General features: G+C 34.3%; 2 protein-coding genes across 12 annotated transcripts; both read left to right on the forward strand.

The window, feature by feature from the left end:
- The first annotated feature begins 595 nt into the window (after positions 1–595).
- On the forward strand, positions 596–16,504 carry LOC100812080 (DEK domain-containing protein). 11 transcript variants are annotated; one of them, XM_041017639.1, is made up of 14 exons: positions 655–743; positions 8,514–8,570; positions 9,276–9,413; positions 9,558–10,695; positions 10,789–10,822; positions 11,776–11,855; positions 12,089–12,148; positions 12,286–12,396; positions 12,483–12,563; positions 12,682–12,762; positions 13,303–13,927; positions 14,180–14,289; positions 15,307–15,337; positions 15,973–16,432. In XM_041017639.1, the coding sequence occupies exons 4-14, from the start codon at positions 9,646–9,648 to the stop codon at positions 16,134–16,136; spliced, it is 2,427 nt and encodes an 808-aa protein (XP_040873573.1). In that variant the 5' UTR covers positions 655–743; positions 8,514–8,570; positions 9,276–9,413; positions 9,558–9,645; the 3' UTR covers positions 16,137–16,432. The 11 variants fall into 11 exon arrangements, 9 of the variants coding, with proteins under 9 accessions (NP_001358679.1, NP_001358680.1, XP_006586135.1 ...); XR_005892435.1 differs by lacking the exons at positions 8,514–8,570; positions 9,276–9,413 and adding an exon at positions 15,179–15,229 and having other exon boundaries at positions 600–743; positions 15,973–16,164; XR_005892436.1 differs by lacking the exons at positions 8,514–8,570; positions 9,276–9,413 and adding an exon at positions 15,179–15,229 and having other exon boundaries at positions 600–743; positions 14,183–14,289; positions 15,973–16,164.
- A 5,524-nt stretch (positions 16,505–22,028) lies between these two features.
- LOC100813169 (nuclear transcription factor Y subunit B-3) lies at positions 22,029–24,132 on the forward strand. The gene is made up of 2 exons (XM_006586075.4): positions 22,029–22,951; positions 23,100–24,132. The coding sequence occupies exon 2, from the start codon at positions 23,126–23,128 to the stop codon at positions 23,699–23,701; it is 576 nt and encodes a 191-aa protein (XP_006586138.1). The 5' UTR covers positions 22,029–22,951; positions 23,100–23,125; the 3' UTR covers positions 23,702–24,132.
- The last annotated feature ends 2,292 nt before the right edge of the window (positions 24,133–26,424 follow it).

A 26,424-nucleotide genomic window follows, 5' to 3' on the forward strand; every position in this document is an offset into this window, starting at 1 on the left:
AATATAAAATTATTAAAATTATAATATAAATTCATTTACATATTTGAATTCATAATAAAGTTAAAAATAAAATTAAAAAAATTAAAGTTATAATTTTCAAGAAAAGAAACTATTTAATATAAATTAAAAAAAATTTCCTTTAAAAAATATGTAAATAACCAATTTTCAAACTATAGTCAAATATTCAAATATATTTTCATTTCATTCTACATTTATAAACTACATAAAATTTTCTTTTTGGTAGATCACTAATTCTAACCTTTTGCATCATATCTTTTTGATTTACGATATTAACACAGTTCCCTCAACGAGCTGGGCTATACCACTTTGTTACCTGTGCATCATAATTTCATAAAGAGGAACAGTACTCTTACATTGGCACATTCAATTATTCATTACTCACAGAAAAAAAAATAAAATCGACCCAGTTATAATTAATAATTTCAGATATGTAATCTTACATATAATCTAAGAAATACAACAGGAAATGCATGACACAAAGGAATTTCAAACCACAACCGTTGATCTTGTACGTACCCCATCAGAGCCATTGCACCCGAATTTCGGAGTCTTACATGACAATTTAACTGCATTTAAAATCCACATTTGAAGTCCGAACTTTAAATTCTCCGAAATAACCCCACTCACACACTAACATAGTTACTGACAGTGCCAGAGAGAGAAAGACGTGTGAAGTGTGAGTGAAGAAGCTCTTGATGTTTTCTCTTGCAACCTCTGAATCTGTAAGCTTCTTCCCTTCCAATTTCCCTTCTCACGCGTCGTTTTAGGTTTAGAAGTTTGCATCTTTATGTTCTCCGGTTTCAATTGTTGCATGGGGTGGGGGAATTTGGGGTGAGGGATTTTTAGGGCTTTGAATGGAAAACATGAATTACTCAAGACTTTACTTTGATTTGATTGTTTGGGCTATGGTTGAGATCAAAGGTTCTCTTTGGGTGTATTTAAGAAGAAGAAAAATTGATTTTTTCAAGCTTTTTCAATTCTCACCATGGCTCTGCTGTGCTCTGGGGAGAATTTTGTTTTTGAAATTGCATGAATAGGGTTACCCTTTTGATGGGGTGATGTGATTTTCTCTGGAAATGGTGCAAAATTAATAATCAAGGATTGGTGTTTTTTTTATGTTAATTTGTTATTCGCCCTCCCATGCTGGATAGTGTTGGGTATTATCATGTTGGCTTTTTGTTTGTCATCAACTGCATTCCTTTTTTGGTTTTACCAGGGGGTCTAATTTTTGTTTTTTATGCTTTCGTTGCAATTAATTGACATGGGATAGATATATTCATAGTTATTATCAATGTTGGGATAACAGCGTGTGGCAACCAACCCTGAAAGCACTATTGTGTGATGGCTGCTATTTTAATTTTTTTAATACAGATATGTAATCTATACTATATGCATGATATGCATTTAATATTCAAGTTTACTCAAAATTCGTGACATATTCTTAGTTATCATTGAAAAGTCAAAATATAGGTCAAAAGACAAATATACAAGTAACAAATGAGTGTAGAAAACAGTAATAGAGCAGACTGAAAACAGCTGGAGAAGAGAAAAAGAAGGCTGCTCAATTTCAGTAGCGGTAAAACCACCAGAGAAGAGGTGGTCTCTGGAGAAGAGTTAGAGAGAAGAAGGCTTGTGTTTGGCTCCTTCTAGAACATAATTGTGGCTGATTTTTTGTTCTTTTTGGGGTAGGGTTTTTTTTTCTTTTTGGTCTAACCATTAGGTTGTCAAATTGTGATTCAAATCATGAATCGGAAGGCCTATTTCTTGAATTGTGAATTAAAAGATTAATTATCAATAGTTAAAAACAGTATATCCAGCAATTAATGATCAATAGCTAAAAAGGCGTAAATCTGAGCATTTTAACATGAAAGCAACAAAGAGGAGAGACAACAAGTATACAAATACCAAAATAGAGGCAGGATATCACTGACCAGCAAGACCTTAAATAGTGATTGCAACCAGCAATATCATAATAGGCAACATAGAATATTTGAAGCGCATGTAGCACTGTAGCACAATAGTGTGTGGCTCACATTGGGTTTGGATTGACAGAGAAAGCATAAAAGAAAAATAGGGTTTCTTTCTAAAATATTTTATGTGGGTCACATTGGAGGGTTTGGATTGGCTGTTTTGCTCCCGTTTGGCACAGTTTTTTCAGAACCGGGTCATGTATGACCCTACCCAATTACATGTTTTGCCCATCCTTGATAATAGATATAGACAGTTAGTTAGTTAGCAGCTGAGTCATTGTTGACTAAGTATAACAGTTAGTCAGTTATACAGACAGGTAGTTAGTTAGACTAACTGTTATGTAGTTAGAATTCTCTATTATCAAGGGTGTGTATTCAATTGTAACTAACCAATTTCATAATACAATAACAGTTTCTTAGCTTTCAGTTTTATCTCTTTCTCTCTCACTGATATGAATTTCTTCATGGTATCCAGAGCTTCCTAAAGCCTTCAATGGCAGTTTGATCCTAATTTGTTTTTTGCTTCCACCGACATATTCTATTCAGTTTGTTATTTTTGTTCATGTGATTCAAGCGAATCCACGATTTTTCATTCTGTTTGGCGTTCCAATTACTATGTCTTCTTCGATCGAGTTTTAATCCTGTTCGGATGCGGTTTTTGGTTTGCGATTCTGTTTCTTCGTTGATCACGATTTCCTTTTGCGTGTTCGTCACACTCCTTTGATCTCCATCTTTGATTGTGCGTGACTTGTGTTTGTGTTCCTTAATTGCGTTTTTCTCAGATCACGATCTCAGCGTTGAAGTGTTGAAGTTTTGCTTCTTGTAATCTCCATATTAGGTTCACAGTTGTGTTTTTCTTGTTTCTGTTAAATTTCGCATCCTGCGTTTGCTATGCCGTCATTGCCGATCAATGCTGTTCCGGTGACTGGGGGTCTAGTCAACTCCTCCTTTGGTGTTGTCAATAATTTTGCGTATTATGTTACGGCTAAACTTACGGATGATAATTTTTTGCTTTGGAAGCAGCAAATTGAACCAGTTCTAAAGGTTCATCATCTTCAGCGTGTTGTTGTCAGTCTTCTTATTCCTCCAAAGTATCTTATACAAGAAGATGCAGACATGAATATAGACAGTTAGTTAGTTAGCATCCTTGATAATAGATATAGACAGTTAGTTAGTTAGCAGCTGAGTCATTGTTGACTCAGCATAACAGTTAGTCAGTTATACAGACAGGTAGTTAGTTAGACTAACTGTTATGCAGTTAGAATTCTCTATTATCAAGGATGTGTATTCAGTTGTAACTAACTAATTTCATAATACAATAACAGTTTCTTAGCTTTCAGTTTTATCTCTTTTTCTCTCACTGATATGGATTTCTTCATGGTATCTAGAGCTTCCTAAAGCCTTCAATGACAGTTTGATCCTATTTTTTTTTTTGCTTCTGCCGACATATTCTATTCAGTTCGTTATTTTTGCTCGTGTGATTCGAGCGGATCCACAATTTTTCGTTCTGTTTGGCGTTCCGATTACTGTGTCTTCTTCGGTCGAGTTTTAATCCTGTTTGGATGCGGTTTTTGGTTTGCGATTCTGTTTCTTCGTTGACCGTGATTTTTTTTTGCGTGTTCGTCACACTCCTTTGATCTCCATCTTTGATTGTGCGTGACTTGTGTTTGTGTTCCTTAATCGCGTTTTTCTCAGATCATGATCTTAGCGTTGAAGTGTTGAAGTTTCTCGTAATCTCCATATTAGGTTCACAGTATTGTTTTTCTTTTTTCTGTTCGATTTTGCATCCTACATTTGCTATGTTGTCATTGCCGATCAATGCTGTTCCGATGACCGGGGGTCTAGTCAACTCCTCCTCTGGTGTTGTCAATAATTTTGCGTATCATGTTATGGCTAAACTTACGGATGATAATTTTTTGCTTTGGAAGCAGCAAATTGAACCTGTTCTAAAGGTTCATCATCTTCAGCGTTTTGTTGTCAGTCCTCTTATTCCTCCAATGTATATTACACAAGAAGATGCAGACATGGATAAAGAAAATCCAGCTTATGCAACCTGGGAATATCAAGACCAGTCACTGCTTGTTTGGCTTCAGTTGTCCTTATTTTGAGGCAATTCTGTTAAAAGTTGTTGGCTGTGTTCATGCACATCAAGTATGGGAAAAGATACATACATAATCACTTTCATGCTAAAACAAAAGCAAAATCTAGATATCTTCGCACGGAACTTAGGAATACCAGAAAAGGGGAATGCTCCATAGGTGAATTTCTCACTCGTATAAAGACAATTGTTGATTCTTTACTAGCCATTGGACAGCCTGTTTCTGTTCAGGAACAGATAGATGTTATTCTTGAAGGTTTGCCAAGTGAATATGGTGGAGGAAAAGATAGAGTGAATATGATTGAGGAGATCCAATCTCTTCCTTTGGCTCAAGAACAGAGGCTTGAAAAGTAAAGAGAAAATGCTATTGCTCCTGCACTGAATTTAACTCGAGCTCAAACAGCAAAGGTAGAGGATACTGATTAAGATTCAGCATCTCAAGTGCAATTTACTCAACACAATGATGGAGGCAGATCCTCTAATTCCAGAGGAAGAGGTGGCAGGTCTGGCTATGGGTATAGAGGAGACAGGAATTATGGTAACAATGATAACAAAAACTATGGAAATAACGAGAACAAGGTTTTTGGAAATGGTGACCACAGGAATTATGGAAATACTGATAGGTATAAAATACAGTGTCAAGTCTGCTACAAGTTTGACCACGATGCAGCTGATTGCTATCACAGGTTTAATCCAAATTATGTAGCTCAGCAGTATAATCAGAATCAGTCGTTGAATCAGCACAGAAACTACTCTTATCAGAGGTCTAATTGTCAGGCTCTGAACAATAAGTCTCAGTCACAGCAAAATGCACAAGCTCCTCAGGCGTACTTAGCCAATGCTAATCCTACTCAGCAATCACAGAATTGGTACATTAACTATGGAGCAACTCATCATGTCACTGCATCTCCTCAGAACTTGATGAATGAAGTTCCAACCTCGGGCAATGAGCAAGTTTTCCTTGGCAATGGTCAAGGTTTGCCTATTACTGGTTCAACAGTTTTTAATTCTCCTTTTGCCTCTAATGTTAAATTAACTCTAAATAATCTTTTGCATGTCCCTCACATAACTAAGAACTTAGTTAGTGTGAGTTAGTTTGCCAAAGATAATGTCTTTTTTGAGTTTCACTCATCTCATTGTGTTGTCAAATCTCAGGTTGATGGTTCCATCCTTCTTAGAGGTGCTCTTAGTCAAGATGGCCTCTATGTCTTCTCAAATCTTCTGAACTCTTCTTTCAAGTTCACTGTTGGAAAGGCTGCTGCCAATGTTCATATGTCTTCCCTTTCAGATTTGTCTTCTCATTGTAATAATGTCAGTACTAGTGCACTCAATACTAGTAATTATAGTTTAGTTTCCCTTTGGCATAACAGACTAGGTCATCCTAGTTCTGCTGTTGTAACTCATGTTCTTAGGACCTGTAATATACCTTGTTCCAATAAAATGACAGAAGAATTGTATACTGCCTGTTGTATTGGCAAATCTCACAGACTTCCTTCTCATCCTTCTGATTTTGTCTATTGTGCTCCTCTTGAGTTAATATTCTGTGATCTATGGGGACCTGCACCTATGCTTTCTTCTATGGGTTTCAATTATTATGTCTCATTTGTTGATGCTTATAGCCGTTACACTTGGATTTATTTTTTAAAACATAAATCTGAAACTCTTTCTGTGTTCTAACAGTTTAGGAGTCTTGCTGAGTTACAGTTAAACCAGAAAATTAAAAGTGTTCAAACTGATTGGGGGGTGGGGGGGTGAGTTTAGATCTTTTACTCAATATTTTAATCAATTAGGTATTCATCATAGGTTTATCTATCCTCATACTCACCATCAAAATGGTGTAGTGGAAAGAAAACACAGGTACATTGTTGAAATGGGTTTAACTCTTTTGTCACAGGCTTCCATGCCTCTTTCTTATTGGGATCATGCGTTTCATATAGCAGTTTATCTCATTAATAGACTTCCTTCTGCCTATCACAAAAATACTATCCCTTATGAGATGATTTTTAACAAATATCCTGATTATTCTTTTCTAAAAGTGTTTGGGTGTATGTGCTTTCCTCATCTAAGGTCCTTTAATAACCATAAACTTGATTTCAGGTCCAGTCCTTGTACTTTTTTGGGGTATTCACCTCATCATAAAAGATATAAATGTCTTGATTCAAAGGGCAAGATTTTTCTGTCTCGTGATGTTATTTTCAATGAATCCAGCTTCCCTTTTTCTGTTGCTAAGGCTCATGTTTCATCCCCCCCTTCTAGTGTTCCTTCTCAATTACTTCCTCTTGGTGTCCTTCCTATACCTACTGCTCATCCTAATCCTCCTTCTCATTCTATAGAGTCTATAGAGTCACTTGGTTCATTGTCTCAATCTGTTGAGTTGAATTCTCCTTAGCTTGTTCCCACTGAACAAGCTGCATCCTCTACTCCAGTGAATGATGAGTCTTCTCACTCTACTGCTTTATCCTCTCATCCTCCTTCTCAACCTCCAAATACACATCCCATGCAAACTAGATCAAAGTTAGGTATTGTCTGCCCTCGGTTACATCCTACTTTACTTCTAACTACTGCTGAATCTACTTCTGTTAAACATGCTCTCTCATCTCTTGAGTGGAAGGAAGCTATGCAGCAAGAGTACAGTACTCTTATGGCCAATAACACTTGGTCTCTGGTCCCCTTACCCTCAGGCAGAAAAGCCATTGGCTGCAAGTGGGCTTTCAGGGTAAAACAGAATCCTGGTGGCTCTATCTTGAAGTATAAAGCTTGGTTGGTGGCCAAGGGGTTTAATCAAATTCCCGGTCAGGATTATTCAGAAACTTTTTCACCTGTTGTGAAACCTGTCACAATCAGAATCAAGCTGACTATAGCTCTTACTCATCACTGGTCTATCCTGCAAATTGATGTGAACAATGCTTTTTCTTAATGAGTATTTGGAAGAAGAGGTCTACATGACACAGCCACCTGGGTTTGCTGGTTCTGATAAAAGTATGGTCTGCAAACTCAAGAAAGCTATCTATGGCTTAAAACAGGCACCTAGGGCCTGGTATGAAAGGTTAAGCAAAACACTTCTGATTTTTGGCTTTGTTCAAAGCAAGTGTGATCCATCCCTTCTAGTGTTCAAAACTGTTTTTGACTGCCTTTATCTGTTGATATATGTTGATGATATTACCATCACAGGGTCATCTTCTGTTCTTATTCAAAAATTAATTACCAAACTACATGCTGTCTTTGCCCTTAAACAACTAGGTAATTTGGATTATTTTCTGGGTATTGAAGTAAAACATTTGAGTAATGGTTCTTTGTTGTTATCTCAAGCTAAATACATTCGTGATCTACTTGAAAAGCTAAGATGGTTGGATGCCAAACCTATCCTCACTGCTCTGCCCTCTGATCTTAAGTTAACTAAACATGGCACAACCAAGATTGTTTTAGTCCCTGTTGCTGATGCTATTCTCTATCGGTCAATTTTTGGGGCACTTTAGTACATCACTGTAACTAGGTCAGAACTAAGTTACAGTGTAAACAAGGTCTGTCAGTTTATGTCAGAACCCATGGAGGAACATTGGAAGGCTGCCATGCGTATTTTAAGGTATCTGAAGTTTACTATAGACTATGGGTTGTCTTTAAAATCTGCTCCTCAAGGAGAACCTATACTTTAGAAGCTTTTTGTGATTCTGATTGGCGAATGGATATGGTTGACAGAAGATCAATTTCAGGGGGCTGTATTTTCTTTGGTCCTAATCCTGTTTCTTGGTGGTCAAAGAAGCAAACTTCTGTTGCTCGATCAACGATAGTAGCTGAATATCGAAGCCTGACTGTTACTGCATCAGAACTTCTATGTTCAATCCTTACTAAGAGAACTCTATTAAAATCACTACTCCAGCTGTCTACTGTGATAATCTCAGCACTGTTGCCTTGAGTCATAATCCTGTTCTTCATTCAAGGACAAAACACATGGAACTAGACATATTTTATGTGAGAGAAAAAGTTTTGGATAAATTCCTGCTGGTGTGTCATGTGCCTGCCTATGCTCAACTAGCTGATGTGTTGACAAAGCCTCTTGCCAAGCAATCTTTTCTGGATTTGAGGTCCAAACTCAGAGTGCTTTATTTCACTGCGTTTCAGAGCACTCTGTGTTTGAGGGGTGAATAACAGATATAGACAGTTAGTTAGTTAGCAGCTGAGTCATTATTGACTCAGCATAACAGTTAATCAGTTATACAGACAGTTAGTTAGTTAGCAGCGGAGTCATTCCAGAATCAGCATAATAGTTAGTTAGTTAGACTAACTGTTATGTAGTTAGAATTCTCTATAAATACACTGTTGTGTATTCTGTTGTAACTAACCAATTTCATAATACAGTAACAGTTTCTTAGCTTTCAGTTTTATCACTTTCTCTCTCACTGATATGGATTTCTTCACTTGAACAGAATCTTGCGATACAGAAAATTGTTGTGATCCAAGTCATTTGATTCAGGTGATTCAAGGTGGGACTCAGCACCCAAAACAATTCCCGTACCCATCTATATTGCTGAATATGAGAATCACGTTGAATCACACGTATTGTATTTGTATCACGTTTTTTGTGAATCTATTGACGCTGTTAACCAAGGGTAAAGTCTCATTTTTAGCACTCAAAAAGTGTCAAAAGATGCTGGAGCAGGGGCAAAATGGGCTTTTTTGAAACCCATCATCACCATGGTGCCAGGGTTTTAAATAGCGTGCTATAGTACCTTATCAATGTGGAGCACCCCCTACCTGCCATAGGGGAGGCCATAGTGGACCATATAGCAGGTTGAATAGCAGACATAGCAGCGCTATGTGTTTATTCAAAAAACCTCTGATGGAGACATTAGGGCTTTTGTGGGGCTATTTTTGGGATTTCAATATCCAAAAATAAAATCTACAGCTGTAATAGTGGTGAAAATGATAAAGAAAACTTGGATTTGGAAGATGATGATGAATCCTATCTAGGAAACTTGTATTTGACTTTTGTTGATATTTACTTGTATGATTTGTTTAAGACGCATGACTTTTTATTTTTAACATGAATGTCATTAATTTTGAGTAATTTTTACCATTTATGAGAATTTATATATACTATACATTATGTAAACTATGTAAAAAATTTAAAAATTGTGGCTATGCCACTAGAGCATTTTTTAAGCCAGCCGTTATTCACTGCTATCCAGGATTTAAAACATTGCATTGTGCTATAGCATGCAGCCTGCAACTCATCCACGACCATGACCATGAGAACTCCCCTTGACGGCTGCTTTGTAGAGTCCAACTGCTGCTGTGCTGCTATAGCATCCTATCAATAACCTTGGGTTCAATTTTAAAATATTTGCCTTCTCAGAATGCCCTTCCATTGTAGCTAGTTTTTATCGTTTATTTTCCCCTCTTTATTTGCACTTTGCTGTTTGAGTGTTTGTCATGCCTATACTAAATGATGTGTTTTTTTAATTTTCCAGGTAGGCTTCAGTTGTGCTATTTAACAGTGTAGGGCACTGCGTGTTTACGAAATAATAAGTTTGTATAATTACTGTAATTAATATCAGTATGGGTGAGGAAGAACCAGCGAATGAAGTTTCCAAGACTGATTCAAATGGAAAGAGCTTGCAGGAGAAAACTTTGGATGAAACTACTGAGAAAAAGGACTTGGAAACTGATGGAGGAAAAGTCTTGGAGAACAATGGAATCAAAGAGAATATTGTAAAAGAAATTGAAGATAAGAAAGCTGATGGTGTGGAAAAGGTAGAAGAGGACAAGAAAATTGTTGTTGTGAAAGAAGCAAAAGAGGATAAGAAAGAAGATGGGGTGAAAGAAGCTAAAGAGGATAAGATAGAAGAAGGGGTGGAAGAAGTAAAAAAGGATAACAAAGAAGATGGAGTGGAAGAAGCAAAAGAGGATACGAAAGAATATGGGGTTGAAGAAGTAAAGGAGGATAAAAAAGATGGGGTGGAAGCAGTAAATGAGGATAAGAAACAAGATAGGGTGGAAGAAGTAGAAGAGGATAAGGAAGTTGATGGTGTGAAAGAAGTCATAGAGGATAAGGAAGTTGATGATGTGAAAGAAGTCAAGGAGGATAAGGAAATTGATGGTGTGAAAGAAGTAGTAGAAGATAAAAAAGGTGATGAGTTGAAAGAAATAGAAGAGGATAAGAAAGATGATCATATATCTGAGACTGATAAAATGGATGAAGACACCAAGGTTAAGGAAACAATTGAAGGTAAACAAGAAAATGAAAAAGTGCAAGCGGAGAAACCAGAAGTAGATGCTATGGAAGTAGAGGGTGGCATTCAGGAGGAGGAGAGCGATGAAAAGGAGAAAAAAGACGTGGCGATGGAGGAGGATGAAGATGAGGATAAGGATAATATTGATAAGTCAAAAGAAGAAGAGAAGGCAGAAGATAGTAAGGGTAAGAAAGGATCAAAAAAACGTGGGATAGGGAAGATCGATGGGGAGAAAGTGAAAGAAAAAAGAACGGAACCAAAGAAAACAGAGCCAAGGACTCCTACTATTGAACGCCCTGTGCGGGAAAGGAAGTCAGTGGAGAGGTTGGTAGCATCAATTGATAAAGATGCAACCAAAGAATTTCTCATTGAAAAGGTATTTGTTTTCAGTTTCACATTTGAAATATTTACCCTTAAATATGCATTTATTTTAACTTAATTTGCTTACAGCTTCTCTTTCAAATTGTAGGGTCGTGGTACACCTTTAAAAAATATACCAAATGGTATGGTGCTTTCCTTTTTTGAATTCTTGTTCGATAATGGTGTTTTAATTCCCTTCTGTATATACTCAAGCAACAGAAGTTAATATAATGCATAATGTTCTTGCATAAGTATTCCACATTCTTCTTGGGTTTATGACAAAATCTTGATAAAATTGTATGAATTGAATTTAACATTTAACATAAATATCAGGCAAGAAATGTGCCAGATATATTGTTTCTATACTTATCCATTTATGGTCAAGAATGTGATTTGTAGAGATGGCTGATTGAAGATTTTGAAATTATAGGGTTATTGTGACACTTCAATTCAATGATTATGTGAACCAAGGAGATATGCTTAACTACATATTTCCCCCCAAAATATTGAGCCCCTCACCCTGCAGATTGTCATGAGTTGATGTTCCTTACTTACAACATTAGCTGTTACATTGATAATGCTATTGTCAAAATCCATTAGTGTATACTGATTTGAATTTCTTGTGAACTTTAATCCATTAATAAAATTGTCAACTTTTTGCTTGCCTTCTTTTCCTATTAAAAGGGAAAAATGTTTGTGTATGTATATTCCTTTTTCCCTCCTATTGTACCTTAAATGTCAATAATAATGACACAAACTTTGGGAATATCCAATCTCCTTCCTTTCACTCTTAATGGCAAATGAATTATCAGCTAATTATAGTTTATCTTATTTAATGTCATTTAACTATTGGGTCTATGGAATCTTTAGCACTCGAGATAATGGGAGAACATAGTGAACTATTTAATTGACCATAATTTAGCAGTAACAGAAAAGGTTCCTGTTATGAATATTTAAATAAAGTTGACCTGATATATGGGGGATTTATTAATTTTTGTTCTTATATACATTCATTATGTTGTGAAGTGTGGATGCATGTTTCTTCTTCTTTAGAACAGCTAAAACTTTATGACTCTTGTTGCATTTTCTGCTTTAGTGGCATTTAAGTTATCTAGAAGGAAGACTGAAGATACGTTCAAATTGCTCCATACAATTCTCTTTGGAAGGAGAGGAAAGGTATGTCTTACTTCATTTACTATCTGTGTTTTTTGATACAGCTGTTATGCCACCTCCATTGACTTTTATTTTAGTTTTTGAATTTTTGTATTATGCCACCTCTATAGTTCATGATATGGGGTAGTGGCTGCCAAGATTGTTAAAATGTTAAACACTCAAAACTTACCTGGTGTTAAAATGTCACACTAATGTTATTATGCTTTCATGTGAATCCTCTTTTTACTCTTTCTCAGGCAGTTGAGATCAAGAGTAATATATCAAGGTTTTCTGGTTTCGTGTGGCGTGACAATGAGGTAATTATTACCTTTGTATATTAAGAGTTACAATCATAGGGTTTTGTTGATAGTAAGTTCTTTTACTGATTTCTTGCTTTTCTGATTGAAGTCCTTCATCTGCTGAAGTTTCTAACGTCCAAATATTGTTACTGCAGGAAAAGCAAAGGATTAAAGTAAAAGAAAAACTTGACAAGTGTAATAAAGAGAAGTTACTGGAATTCTGTGATGTGCTTGACATAACAATTAACAAGGCAACATCAAGGAAGGTGTGTTGGTCAAGCATTATTGATGTGTTTTGACTAATACCATTTAACACAGCCCTATTATTGCTTATAGATTTCTACTTATGCAGGAAGATATTATTGCTAAGCTTATAGATTTTTTAGTTGCCCCTCATGCAACCACAACTGTGTTACTTGCGGAAAAAGACAAGGTTTTCTTTATTCTTTTGTGTTTCAATTTTTTTTCCGTATGTTGTGGTAATTTCTTTTTACCTAGATAACTATGTTTTGGTCACAATATTCATATTATTTATTTTTAACTATTATCAGCCCAGTAAGGGAACAAAGCGCAAGCGTGTTGTAAAACGGGGTTCATCAAGATCTGCAACAACTTCAAGACGTTCTGTGAAGGTAATAGCTCACTCCTTTAACTGCAGGAATTTGAAATGTGATTTTAACAAAAAGAAAAAGACTACCAACTTCCCCTCTATTGAGGAAAATAGTTTTTCTATTTTTATCTTTTATGTTCTAACAAATCTATTTAGCCCGTTTGGATAAACTTCTCCCTAAGCACTCATAGGAAAAGTAAATAAGGTAAAATGAATTAAGCTTTTAGAAAATTTAAATAGTTGTGGTTTGACAAAACTGTTCTTAGTTTCAATTTTATGTTTCTATTATACCCCCCCCCCCCCCCCCCTCCCCCCCACAATATTGTTGTATTGGGATGGGCTTGTGGTATAGTACTACTATACTAGTGCTTAATTGCTTGTTGGTATAATTTAGTATCAGTGCTGTGTGTTATATTGCTTTTTCATGTCAATCTAATCCCATATTATTCAGAATATAGTATCAACATAAGTGATCTGTGCAGTTTTAGTTCGTTTTTACTGGGATCTTCTCCTTTGTTATTTGGTTTTCTTTTGCTTAACTTTTTTGGCATGTATTTTTCAGAGTCAGAAGAAAAATGAAGATTCTTCAGTAGTGCGGAGAAAGAGTACAAGTGACGCAGAAGATGAGTCAGAGGAAGAAGAGAGAGATGAAGAAAATGAGGAGGAAAATGAAAATGGTGTTCCTAACAAATCTGAGGATGAAACACCAGAGAAATCTGAAAGTGAAGACAAAAGTGATTCTGGGAGTGAATCTGAAGATACAAAAGAAAAGAAAAAACCTTCTAAAACATCATCCACTAAGAAAGAATCTGCTAAGAAAAGTAAAATTGAGAAAATTACAGTTGCAACTAAAACTCGATCACCACATAAAAGAACACCTAAGAAAGCATCATTCAACCTCTCAAAGTCTGATGATGACAGTGATGAAAGTCCAAATCCAAAGGTCTTTTCAAGGAAGAAGAAAAATGAGAAAGGAGGAAAGCAGAAGACTGATGATGATAGTGATGAAAGTCCAAATCCAAAGGTATTTTCAAGGAAGAAGAAAAATGAGAAAGGAGGAAAGCAGAAGATTGATGATGATAGTGATGAAAGTCCAAATCCAAAGGTCTTTTCAAGGAAGAAAAATGAGAAAGGAGGAAAGCAGAAGAGGTCAACACCAACAAAGTCTACATCCAAAGAGAAAACTGGTAGATATCTTGAGTTCTCCTTTGCTATTGCCATTATTTCATTTGAAAATGTTCTGATTTGAATAACTGTTGTGTTCTAGTAAAAAGTATTTTTTAGCTGAAACTAAATATTAAGGCATTGGTAGTCTGCACATTTATTTTTCCATTTCCATCAGTTTAAATGCAAATGTTTTTTAATTGAAAAACTTATAATGATTTTTGTGTAATTATCTTCATCCCATGTACATTATAAAATATCTCTGTTGTATCAAGCAGAAAAAGTCACTAAAGGAAAAGGCAAGAAGAAAGAGAAGTCAAGCCCTAGTGATAATCAGTTACGTGATGCGATATGTAAAATTCTTAAAGAAGTTGACTTCAATACGGTAAGATGTTGAAAACTTGAAATAAAATTTACATAATTCAGTGACTAGTTGAATTTTATGTTTACATAGCTAAAGATAGTGGAACTCAATGTAGTAGAGATGAGAATATTGCATTGAATGTGTGGACAAATTAGATGTGATAGGATTAGGAATGATTGCATTAGAGAAAAGGTTGAAAGTAGAAACTTGTATTAGGTGGTTTGGGCATGTGGTGAGAAGACTTGTAAAAGCTCCAACAAAGAGAGTAAATCAGATTGAGGGTTGCCCAATTGCTAGGGGCAGAGGGAGATCAAACTATCAGTGAAACGATTAAGGGTTTAAAGGTCAATAATTATAAACATGATTTATGACAAAACATTATGCAATTGTTTGATTTAGGTAGCTGAGCCCAGTTAGGGGGTAAAGGCTTTGTTGCTGTTTGTAATACATAGATGAAGCATTGCAAAACTATTTATAGGCTTATTGTTCTACTTCATATTGTATCTTAACTGAGATACTGTCAAAATCCTCCTTGAAAGCTTGACAAATAACCCTAGGTTAAGGTAAATTGGCCTTTTCTCTGTCAATGCTACTAGAACAATTAAGATACTTATTTACCTTTCAACCAACTTATGTATGGATAATTGGATACGGCATGACCCAGTAATCGATGCTTTAGTCATTGACATAATCTGTCAAGTCAGAGAGATGGATTATTAAACATGTGCAGTACATGCCTGGAAGGCTGGAATGTGGCAGCAGATTTGCTACATATCAAACCTTGTAATATTGTTGGCATCTATACAATTCCTTCATATTGCAAGTGGAATTTGTAGAATTCTTAGATCTAATATTGAATATTGCATTTATGATGCTGTTGCTGAAGTGGACTACTTTGTCATTGTTGCAGGCCATCTTATTGCTATAAAAAGATGGTGTTTATGGCCACGAACCAGACAATGTTAATGTTGTATTTAGTGTCTCTACTTTATATTCTGTCTTTTCTAAAATTAAAACATTTTTTTTTCTGTTTTGCAGGCAACATTTACTGACATTCTGAAGCAACTTGGTATGGATCCTTATTACTTTTTTTTTTTGCTCAAATTTATAATTTATACCTTTTCTCAGTAAGTGCTACTTTTGTGCCTTTGAGAACAAGTTCTTTTGTATGCATCTGTTTCTGGATATTGAATTATCAAGTGAATTGTATTATCCTCAAAATCTGGATGACATAATTCACAAGAGCTCTTTCCCATGAATGATCAAGGATATTTAATTTTAGGCTGTGTTTATTTGAGGGGAGGGGGAGAGAAATAGGGGAGAAATAATGTTGGTTTTATGTGGGTCCTCCTGCACCTTTTACACTACTTTTAATTCAAATATTTTTCTTCTATTTCCATCCTCTAAATCAAACACGACATTAAGGATGTATAGTTTGCTTTGTATAATCTTAATACTATATAAGGGGAGGGGGAGAGAAATAGGGGAGAAATAATGTTGGTTTGATGTGGGTCCTCCTGCACCTTTTACACTCTACTTTTAATTCAAATATTTTTCTTTTATTTCCATCCTCTAAATCAAACACGACATTGAGGATGTATAGTTTGCTGTGTATAGTCTTAATACTATTTACAAATAAAAATGAAAAATATAAGACCATAACTTTAAATTAGGTGCCTAACAAAGTTGCTCCTCATTTTTCAGCTAAGCAATTTGATATGGATCTCACTCCTAAAAAGGCATCTATAAAGCTGATGATTCAGGAAGAACTGACAAAACTAGCTGATGAAGCAGATGACGAGGAGGACGGAGAAGAGGATGCTGAGAAAGATGAAGCCCCATCTACAGGCCAGGAGGTTAAAGCCTGATTGAGGAGTAGACCTGACTGCTTAGCAATGCATACTATAACCCTTGTTATGCATGCTTCATCTGTACACTTTGTTGGGTGGAAGTGGCTGTAACTTATTCTTAGCATCCATCCAATCTGAAGAAACTTGTATTTTGTCAATTTAAGCTTTTGGTGGGCTGCCAGTGTGCAGCTTTTTGTTTACATACACCTCAACAAAATCTGTAGGGTTTTATACTGTTCGTGAATAGTGCTGACCACATCTACAGCTGTTTCAACAATCTGTCTAGTTAAATAAATATTTGACCTTTGTAGTTATCTCCTTTCTGTGCATGTTGAGTTTTTGATAACTAGCACCGTTGTTGGTTGGTCAAGTCTTTATCTTTCTGATCTTAATTTTTTTTTTTGCTATATTATTTTTCATAGTTGTCATTTGGTGTGACAAGATGACGGCTTCATTAGCAGTAGTTGCAATGAAATACATGCAGTGCAGGAGTGATGATCCCATTTCTCACGTGTCTTACAAATACCTCTAATCATTCCAAGTTATATGGTTACAATTTCACAAGAGTGAACCCCGAATTTGTCCTTGAGCATTGTAAGGTAGGATAAATTAGTCCAATAATTTAAAATTTTCACACTAGTTTTCAAAATTTACATATCTCGGTCATTTCAATCTTAAAGTAGGGACCAATATGATTCACATTTGTAAGTTTTAACGACTAGAGTAGGACTTTCATATGCTTAAAGGATTATTGTGTCTATAGTCAAATTTCTTAGGAATGAATTTGGTAGGTTACTTCAATTTCAGTATCATCCCTATATTTTGTAAGTTGGGTTTAATTCTTTTTAACATGCATGCCTATGCCATTTTGGTTTTAAAAGGGTTGTTTGCTGAATGAAATGTGACTGGTGGTAGTGAAGATTGAAGAACACACTCAAGGAATAATGTATTTGGTCAGGTCTAACGTAAATTGTTGGAGGGCCTCAAATGTAAGTGGAAGAAGTCAAAAAGGTTCCTGGTTAGAAGCCTTCTCCACTAAGACTAGTGGAACACCAGGAAAATCTAATTATAGTGATAAGTGCAATTTATATAATGATTTTCATAAAGATTTAAGGTGTCTAGTTGACCAGGTGGGGACATTTAGAGGGAGAAGTATTTTACACCCATTTGGTTCATTAAAGTTGACATGGTTGAAAATAAAATATCATTCATACTTTTGCCCGACAAATCATTTACTAACATGTATGCACCGGAATAAAAGTTAAAATAAAAATTATATTTTTTATCAAAGAAACTCTTTCTGTTTTCAGTGTCTTTCCTGTTTTCAACCAAACACACCCTAGTTAAAAACACAAGTTGGCCATTTGCTAGCAGAGGATGACACACAATATTAGTTCGGTTAACTTTTCTAGTTGGTTTCTTCAGGATTGCTTGGTTTAGATTTTACCGAAATTGATTTTAAAATAAGTTAATTTAAAAGAATTGATTTTCGTCTATGGATGACATTTTAAAAGTTAATATACATATTTCTGCTTAGATAAAATAAACCAAAATTTTAAATAAATACTAAAAATTACAAACTTGACAATTCCATGAATAAGAAAAAGGGATGTAAATAGTAAACCGTTTGTCTTTAGGTGGTATATAAAGAGAGGCAAGAAATACTATAAGAAAAGAAAAATAGATGGACAAAAGATGTGTACACACAACTAATAAACTCTAGCTTAGTTAATTTAACATGTGTGAGTTGTTATAATTCTCTAATACTTATCTTTGATTCCTACCAATAAAATACATGTTTACCTGCGATGAGTGTTAGAGAATTTTATGCGTGGATCTCATTGATAGTATATGAGAAGGACTTGGATCCTCTGTAACACTCCTCTTTGAGTCCCTTTTCGGCTCCTTTATCTCCAATGTTATTTTTATCTCTATTATTCTTTGGCTTCCTCTCTTCATTGTTTCTGTATTTCGACTTTCGTTCTTATATTTTGCTGTGGATGCTGAAGAGGATCTAATTTGATAGGAGAATGAGTGAATTTTCAGTTTTTGAGATTTTAGAGTAACAAAAAGATATTTACGTGCAATGAATGACTTATATTTTTTTTGCATGCCACAGGGATAAATTATTAGCTGCTTTTGAACTATTGTATTTTGATTAATCTTCTTATGATATTAAGTGTTATTAATTCTTCTTCTAAAAAAAGTGTTATTAATTCTCTATAATAACTATAAAAAAATTATTCTGTCAAAAAGAACAACTTAAATTTTTTAAATGTATCACATAGAGATTGGTTAAGATGATAAATATGTGATGCATCAAAATCACCTAATAAATTCTCCTATTCAATAGTAGTGAGTAAATTCAGTTTAAGTAACCTATTTGTCCACAAATATTTAACTTTTGTATTCATAACGTCTTAGTTATAACCTTTGCACTTAACTAACCCACCAAAATGAATCTTATTTTCCGAAAATTTTGTAACCAAACGTTTTTAATCATAAAAAAATATTTCACAATTCAACATATGATTACGGGTATACTTGAGTGAATAGTGAATATTTATAAAAAAATAATTTTGACTTAAAGTGAGTTTGAAGTAAAAAAAAAAAAAAAAGAATAAAAACTACACTAACATTTTCTGAAATTTCGTCAAATTTTTATCAATGTGTCTTTTTTTACCGCTACAATAATGCTCTTTTAATTATTTTAAAAGCATTACATTGACACTTTTTATACATTATACTAATCCTTTAATTATTTGAAAAATAAAATATTATATTGTATACTTCCTATAAGAGAAGTTGTTGTACATGTTGAAAAAAATAGAAAGATCGTGTGTAATTAAAAAAAAACGTTGGGAGATATTTGTAATTTAGTCGATTATTTATATTTAAAATAGATCCTATATAGTTATGAAACATCCTTTATTTTCTTTGCTGAAGTACGTTATGAGAGTCATGTTTGATATTACGAAAAAGTTGGTTAAAGAAAACCAAAGAGAGAGATCAAGAGAAAACGAAAAGTCATTCCCACATCACATCATCGACATTAGAAAATTAAAACAATGGTCCATAGTCGGTGACCCACTTAGCAACCCTAATAATGTTTATAGGGGTACTGTTGGCACCATTCAAGTTGCTTACGTGCAAAGTTACAATGCATGTGACCACTGACTATAACTAGAGCCTCCAATTTAAACACTTGAAAGCCACAATTATTAATTAATTATTTGTGATGATATTTTCTTCTTCATTGTTTATTCAAGCTGTTCACCAATGGTTGATTCAGTTTATTGTACGAGGTCGGTAACAATTTGTGCAAAAAAGAGTGTTAAACCATCTCAAAGTTTATTTCAATCAATCAATGAATTAAAACACCAAAACTCATGTAATGTTATTAGGGACTACATTACTATTATTTATTTTGCACCTTCTTATGGTATAAGTTTTTCGGCCAATTGGAAAAACAAAATTAAAAGCCATGCATGTATTTGATCTTAAAAAGGTTCTTATGTATACGTTCTTAGTTCTTACACGAAAACAAGGAAAGGGCATACAAATGAATTCGTTTGACATAGAATCACGCAATACCGACACAATAAGAATAGATACAAGAATTGTGAGAAGTAAATTATGATTCTATTCCTAATTACTTATTAGATATTAATTAATCTTACTCAAGTTGATAGTTTTCTTAGAGTGGAGCCTCCGCGTCCACCCAAAAAATAATAAATGAAAACTAAAAACAAAAGCTAAAAAAAAAGTTGAGCTCTTTTTCAAAAAGTTCGGCCATGTTTTTTTTTTTATTTTTATCAATGAGTTATATTATTTAAGTAAATACCATTTTATAATAGTTTTTACAACACTATTTTTCATATTTTTTTATTACATTAATTATCTTAGTTATTACATATTTTTCTTTCTTTTCTTCTTATTTTTTTTTCTCTTTTTCATAAAACAAATATTACAAATTTATTGCAAAAAAAAAAACAATTTCCTTTTGTCAAATAATATACAAGTTGTTTTTTGTTTAGAAGTAAAGCACACGTTCCTGTTATGAACAGTCAAAAATAGTGAAATGGTCCTACTCTCCCTCTACCTCTAGGGCATCAGTCTCACCATCAAATCTTCATGTACCTCCAATATTCTCATTCTTGAATAACAAATGTTAACATGCACCCAATCTCATATCTCAAAAATTGATGTTAATTTTAACTGGTTTGTGCCCAAATCTTCTTCCACACCACCTAATTAATGACAAGCAAAACAACTCCACCTGTAGCTGCAATGTGAATCTTATGATTAGTAATGGACTAATGACTAAAAAAAAAGAACAAGCCAATTCCACAGCAAACTTCCCATGCATTTTGTTTTAGTGTGCTATTGTTATTATCAATTGATTTATAACTATCTAGTTATTAATTTATTATTGAATCGAGATTGATATGTGTACTAGGGATAAATTTTGTTCTAAAAGGAAAATTGATGATCAGTGTATTATCAGTTATCAGCTAATTATATATCTCCATAGACTCCGCCCTACAATAAACAGATCATAAGCTTCGCTTTTGTTATGAAGAGATGATTGGAAATATAGAGAGAATTTGAAAGTATGAAGTATGAACATGCAAAAGTAAATAATAATAATAATATGATTCTATAAAATCATTCTGAATATAATTTTTAAAGTAATTATTAGAAAAATCAATAATTTTTAATTATATGACTTTATAATTGAATAAAAAATTTATATTATCAATATATTTCAAATAAATTCATAAAACAACGATAATCAAATGATCACATATGTTAAGCTATTTTAATTTTAATATTACATATTCAGCAAATGAATATATAGTTATGAAGAACTGTGACAAGATAAATTACAAAAGCTTTGCTTTGGTGACTTGCAATGCGCATTTTAAATTTGATTAAGTTTAATTTAAAACATAAATTAAGAAGGAAAATATTTTTAAAATGCTTAAAATTATAAAAAAAGAACTATGTATCATTACTTTATATGGAATGTAAAATGTACAAGTTTAAACCTAACAGGAATCACTCAACCGTGATTCTAAGCAAACACTATTTGCAAAGACATTCAAATTCTAGTAGTCACTTAGAAAAATCACAGCCACCAACCCGGAAATAAATATCATAACTATGATGAAATATTATTTAGTCATCAAAGACAAAAACTTTATAGAATAAATTAAAATCTTTTCGATATTATATTGAAAAGAATTCATGCAAGTGGGGTTTATGTCACATGTGAGTATTAGCTTTTTCTTCCCAACAAATTTACTCTCGCTTAATATATTCTTATTGGTTTTATGTATGTTAGTTTTTTATTTAAAATTTTCAAGTTCAATAAAAAAAAAAAAAATCAGCAATGTTGTGGTAGACGTATCATCAGAAGTATTGCAAAGGATTTTTTTAACCAATCAAGGTTTATGAGTGAAAAGGGAAAAAATATTTTAAAAGATAAATTTCACCAAAACCATTTCATATTACATTGCATTTTTCATTAAATTTTTACTGATAATTCATTTGATTTAATTAAAGTAATAAAACATTGATTTTAAAAATTAACGGACAAAAATTAAACTTTTTAATAATAGAGATTAAAATAAACTAAATAAATATATAATTAAAAGAAAATTAAAAAGCAATTTAGTCTCTCTTTTTTTAGGGAATAGTCTATCTTTTTTAACAGTATGTTAACTACTCTTATTTTTAAAATTTTAAATAAAATAATTCAAACTTCAATTATGCATTTTAATTATATATTTATTTCAATATAAATTAAATATTTAATATTTTTTCTACATTTATTATAATTATGAATAATAAATAATAAATTTGAACAAAAATTCAAAATTTAATTAAAATTCCAGGCATATTTGTTTTCATTAAACGTAAATAATAAAATGTTTCTTTGGAAATTTCTTAAAAAGTATGAACATAAATTTAAATTATTATTTTATATTAAATGCACTTATGTTAATTTATTTGTCTTGCATACACATTTAATGTTATCCTTCTTTATATCTATATTAAACTATATATATAAAGAAAAGATTTTGAAATTTGAATAAGATAAGAGTGTCCAGGTCAGAGGCGAGCACGTGCCAGATACCAAAGCAACGGTCCAGATCATGGAGCACTCACCAAATCCAAGGGCTCCAATTCGTCCGTGGACACTCACACTTATCGACTAACAACGGTCCACAAATCGCCACGTGTCCTCAAGATAAAGCGTTATTAACCCTTCTGATCCAACGGATCCTGCTCATTACCTCCCAAACAAACCCCTCCGTTCCGTTTCACCTTTCCCCTTCCCGCCGGAGCCGCCGTCACCGGTCGCTGGCCACCGTATCCGACCCTCCCAATACACCCTTTCCGAGTCCCACACAAAATTGCACGATTCTGTGATTTCAATTTTCAGGTCTCGAGGATTTCGTTTCAGAAGCGCTTCCATTTGACGCAGAACCACCGACTCAAACCGATTCGCGCCGAGTTCGTGACTCGAATTTTCAACTTCTCATTCATATTCCAAATCGAATTTGAAACTCCGAAGAAAAATTCACCGAACACTGAATCTCAGTTTCCAAGGAGCTTCTTCTACGAAGAGCGCTTCAATTCCACGCAGAACCACCAAGTCAAGCCGGTTCGTGACTCGGATTCTCAATTCCTCGTTCATTCCCGAACGAATTTTAAATTCCGAAGAAAACCGCACCGAACACTGAATTTCAGATTCTGAACAAGTTTCTTCCGCGAAACAGCACAGCACTTCAATTTCACGTGGAACAGAGACAAAGGGATTCGTGGTTCGAATTCTCAATCGATTTTCAAATTCCGAACAGCGAACAGTACTTCAATTTCACGTCGAACTAGTCAAAGCGATTCAAATCGATTTCGCGAACTCGTCCGATATTTTCCCTGCACTGACTTAGTGATTCGTTTCATCTTTCTCAGCGCGTCTTCGATTTTTCCGTTAGTCGATGGCGGACTCCGACAACGACTCCGGCGGCGCGCACAACGGCGGCAAGGGGAGCGAGATGTCGCCGCGGGAGCAGGACCGGTTTCTCCCGATCGCGAACGTGAGCCGCATCATGAAGAAGGCGCTGCCGGCGAACGCGAAGATCTCGAAGGACGCGAAGGAGACGGTGCAGGAGTGCGTGTCAGAGTTCATCAGCTTCATCACCGGCGAGGCCTCCGACAAGTGCCAGCGCGAGAAGCGCAAGACGATCAACGGCGACGACCTGCTCTGGGCGATGACCACTCTGGGCTTCGAGGACTACGTGGAGCCTCTCAAAGGCTACCTCCAGCGCTTCCGAGAAATGGAAGGAGAGAAGACCGTGGCGGCGCGTGACAAGGACGCGCCTCCTCTTACGAATGCTACCAACAGTGCCTACGAGAGTGCTAATTATGCTGCTGCTGCTGCTGTTCCTGGTGGAATCATGATGCATCAGGGACACGTGTACGGTTCTGCCGGCTTCCATCAAGTGGCTGGCGGGGCTATAAAGGGTGGGCCTGCTTATCCTGGGCCTGGATCCAATGCCGGTAGGCCCAGATAAATGAGCCTATTATTATTAGTAGTAAGTTAAAAAGAAAAATGTGATATAGTGGTGATTAGACTGAACTAGTTTCAACAAGGTCTAATTTGATTGGTAAAGAATGATGCATCACCTCTTCATCTCTATTCGATTCTTATTGATAAAAAAAAAATTAGAGTGAACTAGTATAATAATTCTGAGAGAGTTGGTTTGTATTCTGATGATGATATTATTATTGTTGATTGCGATATGTATAGTATGACACACTTCTAGGTTCAAAGGCCAACCATCTGTTACTGATTAACTGTTGTATCATAGAAAATAGTGTTGCCTAGTATTGTACCTCTTCTGCTATTTTGTACCCAAATGGTGTCAAGTTTCCCTTTTTTACTTATTGGTCATGTACATCAGTTTAACTCTTTTAGCTCTATGATAAAAAGGAATTCATGCTATGATTCATGCATTGATGTTTGTTTGTTCATTAATAGGAAAACAATAGCAATCTTTCTTTTTTATTCATATAATGTTTTGGTTTTCTGTCAACATTGGTAAACCATGAATAATTGTGACGGTTGTGTCATGAGATTTAATGTTACTTTTATTTATGCTGCGCGGTAAACAAATATGGTGGAAAGATCTTTGCTAAGATTGAGCATTGCATACATAAACACAAGGAAATATTGTTCGCCACATGAATGGTATGAGAATATTTTGGGAGACTAGAAAGAAACACGGATGAGACTTGCTACATCTTTTTTATCATCTAAATGTATATAATGCTTTACTCTTCTTGGCACAAGCATGGGAAACTAAAGATTGGTTGCTTCTTGTTCCTTTGCCCTTTTTCTATGTGTATCTTGTTCAACAATAATTTTATACATTATCCGGACGTAAGAATAAAGTCATTTTGATCATAACAAACCTGACTCCACACCCAGTCGTATAGGAATTTATTCCTTTACATTGAACAAATGTAGAAAATGAAAAAAATTAACATTGCATCTACCATTGATTTAAAATTATAAGATCCTTTAATTTTATTTTTTCACTTTGCATACCAAGTCTATCGGTTCTTATATATACAAACTCAGCGGAACTTAATTAAACACAAAGAAGGCATCACAACTAATTGAAAATAGGCTGATAACTGATGCATGAAATGTATACCTACCTAGCTTTAACGTACGGAATTGTGTTGAGGGGTTACATTATTTTCTCTATCCCCTTTCTTCTGTATCCAAGTCGTTCAAGATACAAAGTTGGTATGTATCTAAACAGAACATACTTTGTTCTTCAAGTTTAAACCCTTACATTATAAGACTAGAATAGGTTTCACAAAAATAAAAAAAGATGGGGTGAAAACCAAAACAAGTATAACTCAGTCAACTTGCAAAGGAAACGTTCAATCTCGGGAACATCGGAAAGGGAAACAGAATAATAATATAAGGACAGAGAAAACCCCAATCTTGGAGAATATATACCAGTAAACATATCTGACAGAAAATAAATCATTTGATCAAATCAATCATACTAGATTACCACTATTACTTCCATGGGCAACAATAAAAATAGAAGGCTGCTAATGGAATTGAATAAGCAATCTCCTTCAAAGTAATCAAAAGCTCTCTTAAAGCTAAAACCTACTTAAATGACACAGATCCTACACAACCGTATGAAGAAAACAAAAACTATCATACAAGAGGCATAAACAGAGCTAATGGTATAATTAGGGGCATAAATTGACCACTTTTAAATGGAAATAACTAGCACATTCAAATTATATTTTTTATTTTATTTTATAAGAATCAATTGATATTTTGGAAGTAAAATAGGATAGAAGAAAAAATAACACATAAAAACTGTAAACTAAGCAAGAGTTGGAAGTAAAAAAGGATTAAAAAAAAAATCTAGTGTCAATTTTAACAAAATAAAAGATTGTGTATATCTGTCTTCTAGTACGCATAAAACAAACCCTAGGAAACAGATGTCTCAAAAAATTAAACAATATTTGAACATGACGTCCTGTCATATAAAAAAGGATTATTCCAAGGAACATCATTTTATTTCAGCAGTTTCTAGAACAAGTTCAATACATACTTTCCGAAGTAAAATAAGCAATGGAAAAGGAAGTTAATCTAACATAAGTGCTTGCAACACACTCTTTCTCAACACTCTTACATGTCAATTTATTAAAAACTAAAGATTCAACAAATAAGGACTGAGACCCTCCCAATTTTAAGATTTTCAACAAATTTCAATTAATAGTATAAAGTATGTAAGAAAAATGTGTTGGAGAGTGTATTGCTATCATTTCACTTTATATAATATATGAAACTTTTATAATAAACATTATATCTTTGAAAAGTGAAAAGACTAAGCATCTTCCTCTCTATTACAAACAACAACAACGCCTTATCCCACTAGGTGGGGTCGGCTACATGGATCAACTTCCGCCATAATATTCTATCAAGTACCATACTTCGATTCAAACATCTTCCTCTCTATTAAAAGCACTCAAAAAACAGAGAACAGAAATCAATACTATATGGCCCTCCAATCCTCAACAGTTGGATTCCATTAGACTAGATATAAAAAAGACAAGACCATAAAACAAAACTGGATCTGGATTCGACCTTTATCAGCAAAGTTAATATCAATATATACACGAAAACATGTACAACCCAGCTTTGAATGATTACAGTGATCAAATGGTTAGCTCTCTACATACACAATATTTGCATGCT

Source organism: Glycine max, chromosome 8, assembly GCF_000004515.6.
Source record: "Glycine max cultivar Williams 82 chromosome 8, Glycine_max_v4.0, whole genome shotgun sequence".
In the NCBI taxonomy this organism is placed as follows: Eukaryota; Viridiplantae; Streptophyta; class Magnoliopsida; order Fabales; family Fabaceae; genus Glycine; species Glycine max.

What these genes read in the sequence shown, in the direction of transcription:
- LOC100813169 (XM_006586075.4), top strand. Translation starts at nt 23,126, where the DNA reads ATGGCGGACTCCGACAACGACTCCGGCGGCGCGCACAACGGCGGCAAG.
- LOC100812080 (NM_001371750.1), top strand. Translation starts at nt 9,646, where the DNA reads ATGGGTGAGGAAGAACCAGCGAATGAAGTTTCCAAGACTGATTCAAAT. An exon ending in TCGTGTGGCGTGACAATGAG is followed by an intron (nt 12,149 to 12,285) that starts GTAATTATTACC and finishes TTGTTACTGCAG; the next exon opens with GAAAAGCAAAGGATTAAAGT. An exon ending in TGACATTCTGAAGCAACTTG is followed by an intron (nt 15,338 to 15,972) that starts GTATGGATCCTT and finishes CTCATTTTTCAG; the next exon opens with CTAAGCAATTTGATATGGAT.